This window comes from Diceros bicornis, chromosome 26 (genome assembly GCF_020826845.1).
Source record: "Diceros bicornis minor isolate mBicDic1 chromosome 26, mDicBic1.mat.cur, whole genome shotgun sequence".
Taxonomy (NCBI): domain Eukaryota; kingdom Metazoa; phylum Chordata; class Mammalia; order Perissodactyla; family Rhinocerotidae; genus Diceros; species Diceros bicornis.
Window position 1 is genome coordinate 10,865,746 of NC_080765.1, and position 13,725 is coordinate 10,879,470.

The following is a 13,725-nucleotide window of genomic DNA, read 5'->3' on the forward strand; positions in this document are numbered from 1 at the left end:
TTGACCTGCAAAATGGCAACTGCACGCGGTTCAACTTCACAGAAATCAAGAAGGCCTAAAAAGACAAAAACAGCGAGGAGAGACTATGAGGAGCTCATAAAAACAAACACCTCAAACTATTTCTAAGCCTCTAATTTGACCTGTATTTACTGAAAACCAGCACATGCAGAGCAATGACCCAGGTAATTCCAAAATAACTGAAGCTGAACATTCATGTAGGCGATTTTCTCCAGGAACAGGAGTGGAAGATCATGGACAGGGCTCCTCGAGGAGCTGACCCTCCCACCAACCAGCACCTGGGCACTGCCCAGCCTTCATGAGTCCTTGACTGGTGGACCTTCCAGAAAGGACTTACCACAGGGGCAAAAGGTTTCCCTCAGAGAAGAAAGCATGAGTTGGATAATTTAACAATCTCATTTAGAAGTAGTCCCATTATGGTTTATCAGACTCTGAGGATCAGAGTTATCCGATACTAATACTACAAATTAATTTTAAAAGGCTAGACAAAGAGTAGAATTCAGAAGAAGAACATAAACCCTGGAAAAATACCTCTAAATTTTATAACTATTTTTAGATTATAAAAACAATACATACTTTTTTTAGAAAACTTGGAAAATGCAGAAAAATGTCAAGAAATAATCTGGCAAAGATATGAATTTCTGAGAAGATAAAGCCTGTTGCTTTCCATGATGGATGGCTTAAACTGGATTTGTTAAAAAACCAAATCCATCCTATGAAGCAAAGAGAAATGCCATAGATGTCAGTCTCTGTAACCAACCCCTAGGCAGGTTAAAGGGATTCGGAACCCAAGAGACTAACTCGATCAGACGTATGGGTGACAGGGAGGGCGAGGTAAATTTATTACAAGAATGGCTTCAATTCTTCACCCTCCCTGTATCTACTCTCTTTGCAATGACTGTGGAGTACGTCCCATCAGGACATGGAACCTATCTCCCCTCCCCTTGTATCTGGGCTGGTCCTATGACCTGCTTTGGCTGAAGGGATGACATACCAGTTCCAAGCCAAGGCCCAAGGGGCCTTGTGCACTTCCCCTCTCCTGGAACACTGCAGCTGCCACATAGACAAGCCCCGATTGGCCTGCTGAAGGGTCAGAGACTGCATGGAGAAGAGACAGCTATCCAAACTGAGCCCAACTCGAATCACCCCACAGCCAGTCAATCCCCACACGTGTGAGAGAGCCCAGTCTGGATCAGCAGAGCCATCTTCTTGACCTGCGGCTGACCACAAATGCATGCATGAGCCCATCCAAGAGCAGAAAAAGCACCCAGCTGACCCAGAGACTCATGAGCAAAAATAAATGCTTATTGTAAACAGGAAGGCGAACTGGTTAGGGACCCCAGAATTGGAGAAAGATAGTGTGGAGTATTTATGACCACCCCCAACCAACAGAAGAAAGTGACCCAGGCCTGGTGTTTCCCAGCCTCTAACATGGCAACAGAAGGCAGTCGAGGCAGGCTCATCTCTCCCATGAACTGAACAGAAGCCCCATTAGCAACAGAAGGTAAGTGTGACATCACAGGCAAGGAAGTCCATCAGTCAAGAGCCCACAAGAATAAGCAGCCAGAAGAAGGGCTTTCTTTCCCCACTAGCCTGTCACTCCCTTCTTTTTTTTTTTTTGTGAGGAAGATCAGCCCTGAGCTAACATCCATGCCAATCCTCCTCTTTTTGCTGAGGAAGACCAGCCCTGAGCTAACATCTATTGCCAATCCTCCTCCTTTTTTTTTTCCCCCTTTGTCCCCCAAAGCCCCAGTAGATAGTTGTAGGTCATAGCTGCACATCCGTCTAGTTGCTGTATGTGGGACGCCACCTCAACACGGCTGGACAAGCGGTGCGTCGGCGCGCCTGGGGTCTGAACCCAGGCCGCCAGTAGCGGAGCGCACGCACTTAACCACTTAAGCTACAAGGCCGGCCCCATCCCTTCGTACGAAGAGATACAGGCAGCTGGCAGCTGTGGCAAGGGGGATCTCTCCACAAGTGCCCGGGCTGGGAAGCCTCTTTGTCCCCAGGCCTGAGGCTTTCCTAGGCAGCCAGATGGCACTAAGCTGGGAAGTGCTCTCCCTCCACAAGGGCAGAGGAATCCAGTCAAAACAAGAGCCCAGTATCAGAAGTTCTGTCCTTCACCTCAGGCCTGAGAATGTCCTCTCCCACCTCGAGGCACCAGGCAGTCCAGCCTGAGGAAACCCCTCTGTGCCTCAGACAGCACCAGAGGACTAGTGGGAGACCCAGAGGCACTAGATAAACTAAGCAGACCAAAATAGCATCACTTGGATTCTGAAAATTAAATTGTCAGTGTCATAAATTTGACAATGCAAATGAAATAGACCAATCCATTGAATCAGAAACTACGAAAACTCAACCAAGATGAAAGAGATAACTTGTATAGTCCTATACCATTAAAGAAATCAAACTTGTGAAAAAAAAAAAAGAAAAACAAAAAACTTTTTCAAAAGAAAGCTCACTGTCCAGGTGGTTTCACTGGAGAATTTTATCAAACATTTAAAGAAAAATTAACACCAACTTTATGTAATCTCATCAAGAAGATGGAAGAGAAGGAAATACTTCCAAACCAATTTTATGAGATAAGTATTACCCTGATAACAAAACCAAAGATGGCACAAAAAGGGAAAACTGCAGATAAATCTCTTTCATAAACTTAGATGTAAAAATCCTCAATAAAATATTAGCAAATTGAGTCCAACAATGCATAAAAAGAATTATATACACTATGACCAACAAGGATTTATATGAAGTATGCAAGCCTGGTTCAACATTTGAAAATCAATCCATGTAATCCATCCTATCAACTGGCTAAAGAAGAAAAACCATATAATCATATCAATTGATGCAGAAAAAACATTTGACAAAACCCAACATTCATGATAAAAACTCACAGTGAGTTAGTATAGAATGAAATTACCTCAACTTGATAAAGAACATCTCCAACAAACCTACATATAACTTCATACCTAAGGATGAAAGACAATGTTTTATCCCTAAGGTTGAGAATAAGGCACAGATATCTTCCCACATCCCTCTTATTCAATATGATCCTAAAGTTTAACCACCACAATAAGGAAAGAATAAGGAATAAAAGGCATACAGATTGGAAAGGAAGAAGTAAAACTGTCCCTATTTGCAGATGATATGATTGTCTACATAGAAAATCCCAAGGAATCTACAAAGAAAAACCTCCTGGAACAAATAAAAGAGTTGAGCAAAGTCACAGAATACAAGATAAACACATGCAAAAAAAAATCAATTATATTTCCATGTACTAACCACCAACATACGAAAACTACAATTAAAAACACAATACCATTTATATTTGCTCCAAACAAAATGCAATACTTAACTATAAGCTTAACATGCACAGACTCTGTATGCTGAAAATTACAAAATGTTGATGAAAGAAATCAAAGAAGATCTAAATAGATGGAGAGACGTACTGTGTTCATGGATTGGAAGACTCAGCATAGTAAAGATGTCAGTTCTTTCCAAACAGTTCTAAGGTTTAGTGCAACTTCTACCAAAATCCCAGCAAGATTTTTTGTAAATATAGACAAGATTATTCTAAAATTTATATAGAAAGGCAAAGGCACTAGAACAGCGAGAACAATTTTGAAAAAAAACATTAAAATAAGAGGAATCGCTCTACTCTATGTTAAGACTTAACTATATAGCTACAGTAATCGAGACAGTATCCTGACAGACAAATAGAGCAATGAAACAGAAAGGAGAACCCAGAAATATAGAAATATGAACAGCTGATTTTTGACAAAGGCACAAAAGTAATTGAATAGAGGAAGGACAGTGTTTTTAACAGTTGGACTTTAATAGGGAAAAGAAAATTAACCTCAACCTAACCCTCACGTCTATACAAAATTAACTCAAATGATTCACAGATTTAAATGTAAAATGTAAAACTACAAAAATTTTAGAAAAGTACATACAAAAAATTATTTGGAACCTAGGGCTTGGTGAAGAGTTCTTCGACTTGACTCCAACAGCATGATCCATAAATGGAAAAATTGATAAATGAGACCTCACAAAAATTTAAAACCTTTGATCTGCAAAAAAGTCTGTTAGGAGGATGAAAAGACAAGATACAAACTGCGAGAAAATATTTGCAATCCACATATCCAACAAAGGACTAGTACCTAGAATTTATAAAGAATTCTCAAAACTCAACAACAAAAACTTCAATTGGAAATGGGCAAATGATATAAAGAGATATACGAAGGGAACATATATATGGCAAATAAGCACATGAAAAGGTGTTCAACATCATTAGCCATCAGGGAAATGCAAACTAAAACCACAATGAGATACTACTATATACATATTAGGACAGCTAAAATAAAAAATAGTGACAAGACCAAATGCTGGTGAGAATGCAGTGAAACTGAATCACTCATACATTGCTGATGGAAATGTAAAATGGTGTAGGCTCTCTGGAAAGCACTTTGGCAATTTCTTATAAAACTAAAAATACAGTTACCATATGATGCAGCAATTGCACTCTTGGATATTTATCTCTGAAAAATTAAAGTTTATGTTCACACAAAAATCTGAACACAAATGTTCATCCCGGCTTTATTAGTTATAGCCAAAAACTGTAAACACCCCGGGTGTCCTTCAATGGGTGAATGATTAACATTCTACGGTACATCCACACCATGGAATATTACTTAGCAATAAAATGAATGAACTACTGAATCACACAACAACCTGGATGGACCTCATGGGAATTATGCTGAGGTCCAATCTCAAAACCAATATCTAAAGGCTACATACTGTATGATTCCATTTATATAACCTTCTTGAAATGACACAATTATAGAAATGGAGAACAGGTTAGTGGTCGCTAGGGGCACAGGAGATGAGGTGGAGTCAAGGTTGCTGAGAGTAGCTATAAAAGGGTAAGGAGGGCCCCTTGTGGTGATGGAACAATTCCGTATGTTGACGGTGGTAGGGATACATGAACCTACACGTGATAAAATTACGAAGATCTAAATACATGCACACACACATAACGAGTATAAGCAAAACTGGGGAGATCTGAAGAAGACTGGTGGGTTTCTATCACTGTCAATATCCTAGTTGTAATAATGAAGTACAGTTTTGCAAGATACCACCATTGTGGGAAATTGGGTAGAGGGTACATGGGCTCTCTCTGTATTATTTCTTACAAGTGCATGTGACTCTACAATTATTTCAAAATAAAGGTTTCATTTTAAAAAGCTCTACTGTTCAAAATTCAATGGAAACCATAGATAAGGCAGCAAGAGAAAGCAGCATGATTGCAACCATTTTACAGATGTCACTCAGCACACATACACGTGGTGGTCATGACATAACAAACCCATTAGGAACTTACGGTCCTGTAAGAAAGTGCTTCCTTTTGTTCTGTATTCCCACAATGGGTCTACCAAATAGGATCTTAGGGAAGGGGAGGGAAAGCGACTGGAAAAACCAGACAAATGACAATTTGGGTCATGGAGCAGGTGGAGTGAGACAGGGAGAACAGACTTCAGAGCTTTGGGCACAGAGGTTTCAGAAAATGCAGTACTGGTGACTACTTCTAGTCCATTTTTCAGTACTCCAATAGCTGTGTCCTAGAGCCTTACGTTCCATGCAATGCAGAGTGTGAAAACTTCTGTCAGGAAGTGAGAATACGCATTTAATTCACTCCAGACATCCAGTGGCACTGGAGTTTTCAAGAAGCAACTCTAGACATTGCAAATGTTTGGCACACGCCTGCATGATCTAATAGAATTACTAGACATAGCCTCGGAAACTGCTGCTGGCCAAGAGCTACTGAGGAGTTAGTAACAAAGACTTGCCTACTTAATGAAATACTCTCTTTGAGATTACTGATTTTTATTTAGTTTCCTTAAAGTTTAAGGTTTAGGATGATAATGAAATACTTCATCAGCATGCTAAATCTGCTGTATTCACCCACTACAATATTCTTCTTGAATTTAGGGGCCTTTACCCTCTGCTTTATGTAGGGTAAATCTATGCTGTTACATATCCTTGAAAGCAACAGCTTTTATGTTGAAACTTAGGTGGTAGAGGAGAGGAATTTTTGCTGCCTATTCCATTCACAGATGCTTAAATGAGAACAGTAAATGCAATTAAAAAGCTGGTTGTTAAACTAACAAGCCAAAGAATAAATGGGACATTAGTGACCATCAATATGGCAATCAAGAGTCTGGGATGGCACAAGGCTTTCGCCTCTTACTTGCTGTGTGACCCCAGACAAATTAATGCACTTCTGGTTTCCATGTGTGTGAACAGGAGGGATAATAATAGTCCCTACCTTTTAGAGCTGTGAGGATTACAAAGGGGAAAGTAATGTAAATAACTTAAACCAGTAAATGATTCAAAGTAAGTGTTCAATAATCCTCCCTCCTTGCTTTGATAAGAAGTCATTCTATGACAATCATTGACCTGGAAGGAGGGAAACTACAACTTTGTTTTGCCACATTTTTTGTTTCCTTCAAGATAATTCCAAAGTTAGTTTTCTTGTCTTGTTTTGTTTTATGAGGTTACATATCATAATTAAGAACACAAAGTGGGGAGTCAGATTGCCTGGTTCAGATCCTCAATATTTTTTTATTTTTGTAATATGATTTATGAAATACATTGTAAAATTACATATTTAAATTATTGATTTTAGGTATTGCCTGCTGTTTTTTAGCCTTATTCTGATACTACCCCCAGTAGTCTACAACCTACCTGTGTTATAACCTCTCAGTTCTTTCCTTCTTAGGTATCAGAGCCCAGATCTATTCCTTGGCATGTGATGGGGATTCGAGATATGAGGTACATTTTCTGGGATCCTCTGTCTGTACCCTCTCCCGTGTCAGCGTAGCACATTATTTTGACATTGCACTTAAAAATAAGCCTCATTATTCCTGAGAATGTCATATATTTCTTTTTCTTCACTTTAATAATGTGTAATTTGTCTTGGACCATCTGATATTGTTACTTCTCTTTTGTGGCATTTAAATACAACCATCTTTGGGTATATTATTGTAGAGGCAATGCCATGGGCTCGCTCTAAGAAAGAATCATTACTCATTCATATCCTTAATTCCTAAGTGTCTACATATAATAGGTCAATATACATTTGTTGTCTACCGAGAAAACTAATTCCAAAAAATTCATCAGAGGAACACAATTCCTAATTTCACCATTTATTAGTATTTCTAATAAAAACTGATAATAACCTAAAGCTATTCTTTACTGACCACTTACTAAAACTCAGGCACTATTCTAAGTGTTTCACATTATATTATTCCAGTTACTATTACAACAACCCTATTAAGTACGTACAGTTACTAGTATTAAGTAAGTATGATTACCTCCATTTAATAGATGAGAAAACTGAGGCAGGTGGAGAAGTGACTTGTCTGATAGAGCCAGGATAAAAATCAAGGCAGTCTGACTTCAGAGACCTCACTTGTACCTGCCATTCTGCTTATTTCCCAAGGCAAAAAAATAGGATAATACGCTTTGCAATTCATGGTAGCCGGATCATTTTCTTGGAATAAAAGAACTTCCTGAGGCATGAATTTAGAAAATGTTCAGACTGAGAAAAAAATGGATAGCTAGTTTGCTTATTTTATATTAACCAATGCAAATCAGACACTGACAAGATATATATAATCATATACAACAGGAATAATGTCCTCTATAAATTAATATGAGAATTTTGTACATAATTCAAGATGCCAATCTTCAAACATGATGTTTCTATTTGTCATTGCAAATCTTGGCCAAGTGGGCAGAAATGTCATCTCTTGGAAAAATGTCATTTTTAAATAAATGATACACTTATTAAAAACATGTTCTTATGAAGCAAATGATTAATTCTTTGCACTGTAATATTGTTGCTACTTGGTTCTGTATTTCAGCAAAGATGATGAGCTAAGAAGAGAATAAATACTTTAAAACATGATCCAAGAAGTATTAATCCTCTTGGACCCAATGTTCCCCCCCATTTTAACAAATATATAATAAAATGCCCACTTTACTCTTCTGAAATGAAATTCTTAGATCAAATAACCAGGCTTCACATAAAATTTCAAAAAATCAGTTTAACACCCTAACAGCGAGATAAAGGAGAAATAAAAGAAAACAATTTATAATGACCATGTGTTTCAATATGTAAATGCTTAAGCCTGACTACACTGGAGGCATAATGAAGTTGTTAGAGGCTTGTGTTTTCTCATGATGAATACGTCTTGATATGGAAATACAAGAAGGTTAAAAGCCATTCCATGTGAAAGTACAGGGAAATGAAAGAGTAGAGGTATAGGTGGACACCAGAACAAGAACTAGTGTCGAAGTGAAGAAAAAGAACAGACTACTATTGCACACAACAACAACACAGTTGGATCTCAGTTGGCATATCACAGCTGGCATAATATGCAAAAGAAGCCAGGCATAAAAGAGTATATTCTTTATGTTCCATTTATATGAGATTTGTAGGTATCAGAATAACAGTTAATTTTAGGAGGGGCAGTATTGATGGAAATATTTTATATACTGACTGGATGGTGTTTCCATGGGTGCATATATATGTACATTTCATTGACTGTGATATATATTTATATGATGGAATATTATTTATTGATAAAAAGGAACAAACCACTGACAAACCAAATAACATGCATGAGTCTCAAAAACAATTATGTTGAGTAAAATAAACCTTAGACAAAAAAATTACAAATTCTGTATGATTCCATTTATATGAAGTTCTAGTACAGGCTAAACCAGTGCTTCTCAAATTTTTTGGTCCCAGTATCCTCGTACAGTCTTAAAATTATAATTATTGAGAACTTCAAAAAGCTTTGATTTATGTCGTTGGATTTATTTCTATATATCACATTAAATTTTAAACCGAGACACTTAAAAATATTCATTAATTCATTAAAAATGGTAATATTAAACCTAACATATTAATGGATATAACATATTTTATGAAAAATAATTATAGTTCCCAAAACAAAAAAAAAATAGTTAAAAGAATGGTACTGTTTTACATTTTCGAATATCTCTTTATTGTTTGGCTTAATAAAAGAGAGACGGATTCTCATATCTGCTTCCGCATTCAATTTACATATTAAAATACATATTCATTATAAATTACTTCCTTTTATTCCTCTTTTATATCAAAGCTAGGGCATTATATTGATTTTTTGAAATTATATGTGTAGGCTGGTTATTTTATCTATGAATTTCATTGCAGGAGAGTAAAAGGGCATGATTAAATATTTGTTGCTAAAAAGGGGGGATATTTTGTCCAGTAGGATTGAGAATATTGCCTTATATCATGCTTTAAAGTATTTATTCTTTCCTTAGGTCATCATCTTCACTGAAATATGGAAGCTGGTGGCAATAACACTATAATGTAAAGAATTAATATAGAACTGGAAAACCCCACTGGACTCTCGCAAGAGAATGAGATGGAAAAGGGCAAACAGCGTCTAAGCAATATTATAAAAACAGTTTTGACCTCACAGTCCCCCTTCAAGGGTTTCAGGGTCACCCATGAATCCCAGACCAGGGCTAAACTAATCTATGATGAAAAAACTCCAGAACGGTGCTTTCCTCTGGGGTTGGGTCTGGTTTGACTGGGAAGAGGCCTGAGGGAGCTGTTCAGGGTGATAGTGATTTTCCATCACAATGGGGCTTGCTGTACACAGATGTATGCATTTGTAAAAATAGATCAAACGGTACATTTACTCTTTATGCATTTCATTGTATGCAAATTTTACCTTAAAAAAGTATACAAATATTGACCTCTAGTTAGTAATATGCATAGTGAAAAGTTTAGTGGTAGAGTGTACTGATGTCTGCAACTTTGAAATGCATCAAAGAATAAGACAGACTGGTGGAAAAATAGAGCGATGATGGCTATGAAGCAAATACAGCAAAATGTTAGTTGTAGAATCTAGGTGGTGGGTATAAGGGTATTCACTTTACAATTCTTTCTATGTTTGAAAATGTTCATAATAAAATGTTGAAAAAAAGTCATTGAGTTGTAAATTTAAGATTTGAGTAATTTACTATATGTAAGTTATACCTCAATAAAAAATTTACTATTAAACAATTAAAAATACTAAGGTTAGGCTAAGTAATAATAGACTAGTCTTATTTGTAAATGATAAGAGAAAGAGGAAATAATATTTATTGAAATAAAGGTCCAAGACAAATTACACATTATTAAAGTGAAGAAAAAGAAATATATGACATTCTCAGGAATAATGAGGCTTATTTTTTTTTTTTGATTTTATTTATTTATTTTTTTCCCCCCAAAGCCACAGTAGATAGTTGTATGTCATAGCTGCACATCCTTCTAGTTGCTGTATGTGGGACGTGGCCTCAGCATGGCCGGAGAAGCGGTGCGTCAGTGCGCGCCCGGGATCCGAACCCGGACTGCCAGCAGCGGAGCGCACGTACTTAACCACTAAGCCACGGGGCCGGCCCAATGAGGCTTATTTTTAAGTGCAGTGTCAAAATAATGTGCTACGCTGACACGGGAGAGGGTACAGACAGAGGATCCCAGAAAATGTACCTCATATCTCGAATCCCCATCACATGCCAAGGAATAGATCTGGGCTCTGATACTTAAGAAGGAAAGAACTGAGAGGTTATAACACAGGTAGGTTGTAGACTACTGGGGGTAGTATCAGAATAAGACTAAAAAACAGCAGGCAATACCTAAAATCAATAATTTAAATATGTAATTTTACAATGTATTTCATAAATTATATTACAAAAGTAAAAAAATATTGAGGATGACAATAAATGACATTTTAAAAAACTTTTATTAATAAAGGTTCATGTTCCTCTACTAATTAAAAAACATTTTGTTCTAAGTCCATTACAATGAATTTCAAATTCCCTCTTTTATCTTTTTGAATGCTACAGCTACAAACGAAGATGGATACAGGTGTGTTGTACTAGCAGCGCAGATACCACAAGGGCATTGCTGAAATGGCGGATGGCTCTTGGTAAAGTTCCCAACAAAACAAAGTACAATTTTCCCTCAATTTACTCAGTAATTGCATTTGTGGAAAATTTCAGTGTATGTTAAAACACAGCAAAAATACTATGTGTTTATTTTAAAAATGGAATACTAGGATCAGATCATGACGAATAGGTCTGTTTGCTTTTTTTAACCTATGTAACATCCAAGGGACATGTGAAAGACAAGTGAGAACGCAGAACCATTCTTCATGCTGCAGGACCATCCTGAGCATTGCAGGTGGTCTAGCCTGGCTCCACCTGGCCATGATTGCCATCATTGGGACCACCAGAAATGCCCCTTCAAACTTCCAATACATCCCATAGGAAGCAGTACTACCTCTGCTAAAAACACGTGATCTAAGGTGAAAAAAGGATTGTTTTAGGAACATTTAGATTTTAATATCAGAAATATATTCCCCAGGAGACGAAGTCAAGATGGCGGCATAGGCAGACTCTGAACTCACCTCCTCCCGCGAACACAGCCAATTTACAACTACTCATGGAAAAATTACCCCTGAGATAGAACTGAAAACTGGATAAGAGGAACTCCTGCAACAAAGCACAATCCTAATTGAGGTAGAAGAGGCAGAAACTCCCTTCTGGAGAGGAAAAACGCCGGCTTGTGTGGTCGCAGCGCCTCACGGCCGCCCAGGAGCAGCCCAAAGGTATGCAGCCCTCCCTAGAGGAGTGGGGCCCTGAGCCGGGGAGCGCCCCTGCTGTGGGTATTTTGTGGACCCAGCACAATCGAGACGAGTGGCATAATATCTGACTTTGCCTGCTACTAAAACATTGGGGAGTACCCCCAGAAAAGCTGGTTCCCAAAGAAATGAAAACCCGCTCTTAAAGGGCCCACACACAAACTCACCCATTTCAGAAAGCAACCTAAAATCACCAGAAAGAAAGGTGCACAGTGCTTTGGTGAAAAGAGACTCACCTAACAGGCCCTGAGTGCATCTCGGTGAGAGGTGAGACCTCTCCAGGGACTGGGACATTGGCAGCGGCCATTGTTGTGGCCTGGTGTGAGCGTGCTGACACAGACGCCATTGGAGTTCTCCCTGGGGCCTGCTGGCCTGGGGTCTGCCCCACCCACTAGAGCACTGATTTGGTCCAGCTGAGCCAGGGCAGGCAGCCGACCCTGGAGACTGGCCCCACCCAACAGCAGGCCCTCGGGCAACTTGTGGGCCTGCATAGATTGGTGACTGGATTCTCTGCAGCCTGGCAACTGAGCCAACTTCGGTGGGGCGGGGCATGCACAAGGAATGGGTGGATAGTGTGGGGCCGTGGTAGAGTGTGTGGGGCTCCCGCTGTGCAGAGACTGGGTCCACTTCAGGGGGTCGGGGCACGCATACAGGGCAGGACTTTGTTGACTGTGTGTGTGGAGCTATGGGCGGCAGGGCTTGTTAGCTGCAGAAGACTTGTGCTTCTCAAAGACCCACATAGGGGGTTTGCCCCACCTTCCACAGCCTGAAACAATTGGATGCTCCCATGCCTGAGGCCAGCCCCACCCAGCTGCAATCCTCAGAGAGCTGACAAGAGACCTAAAGGCTGGAGGCTTATAGCAATTGTAAGGCCCTGAGCCTAACCACCTGCCACGCTGGGGGCCTACTCACTTAAAAGAAATACTGCAACACAAATGTGGTATTAAAACTTGCAGCTAACTGTGCTGGGGCTCCCCACACCTGATAAAGAGACTGAAAGGCCCACCACAACTACAAGCAGTTGAGCATTACAACAGCTGGCCAGGAGCATAACTTGGCCTCCCTGGGTGCCTACAGGGAGAGGAAACAGGCTACAACAGAAGGACACACGTAGCCCGCATAGGGGTCACCCCTGGAACATTGAGAACTGAGGGAAGCACACTACAGGCCCCCTAAGGCATCACTTACATAAGGTCACCTATCCAAGAGCAGGAGACGTGGCTGATCTACCTAATACGTAGACACAAGCACAGGGAAAGAGGCAAAATGAGGAGGCAAAGGAATATATTCCAAGTAAGGGAACAGGACAAAACCCCAGAAAAGGAACTAAGTGAAACAGAAATGAGCAACCTACCTGACAGAGAGTTCAAACTAAGAGTGTTAAGGATGCTCACTGATCTGGGGAGAAGAATAGATGAACTCAGTGAGAATGTCAACAAAGAAATGGAAGATATAAAAAAGAACCAATCAGAAATGAAGAATACAATACTGGAAATGAGAAATTCACTACACGGACTCAAAAGCAGAGTAGAGGATACAGAAGAACGGATCTGCGAGCTAGACGAAAGACTAGAGGAAATTACCCAAGCTGAACAGGTAAAAGAGAAAAGAATTAAAAAGAGTGAGGACACTCTAAGGGACCTTTGGGACAACATCAAGCACACTAACATCTGTGTTATAGGTGTCCCGGAAGGAGCAGAGCGAGACAAAGGGGCAGAGAATCTGTTTCAAGAAATAATAGATGAAAACTTCCCTAACCTAAGGAAGGAAACAGACATCCAGGTACAGGAAGCACAGAGAGCCCCAAACAAGATAAACCCAAAGAGGCCCACACCAAGACACATCATAATCAAAATGTCCAAAATTAAAGATAAAGAGAGAATCCTAAAAGCCGCAAGAGAAAGTCAAGTTACATACAAAGGAAACCCCATAAGGCTATCAGCTGACTTCTCAGCAGAAACCT

At 39.4% G+C, this 13,725-nt stretch overlaps 1 protein-coding gene across 3 annotated transcripts in view; it reads right to left on the bottom strand.

Annotated features, from left to right (window-relative positions):
- The window catches only part of SDK1 (sidekick cell adhesion molecule 1), a 919,553-nt gene that overhangs the window by 417,212 nt on the left and 488,616 nt on the right, over positions 1 to 13,725 (bottom strand). The window contains exon 1 of one of the 3 annotated variants that reach the window (XM_058569384.1): positions 11,999 to 12,144. The exons of the other annotated variants lie outside the window; for them this stretch is intronic. Within the exon in view, the coding sequence (XP_058425367.1) occupies positions 11,999 to 12,108 (110 nt within the window). The 5' untranslated portion in view covers positions 12,109 to 12,144. Of the gene's footprint in view, positions 1 to 11,998; positions 12,145 to 13,725 lie in introns of those variants that run through there. 3 annotated transcript variants of the gene reach the window in all.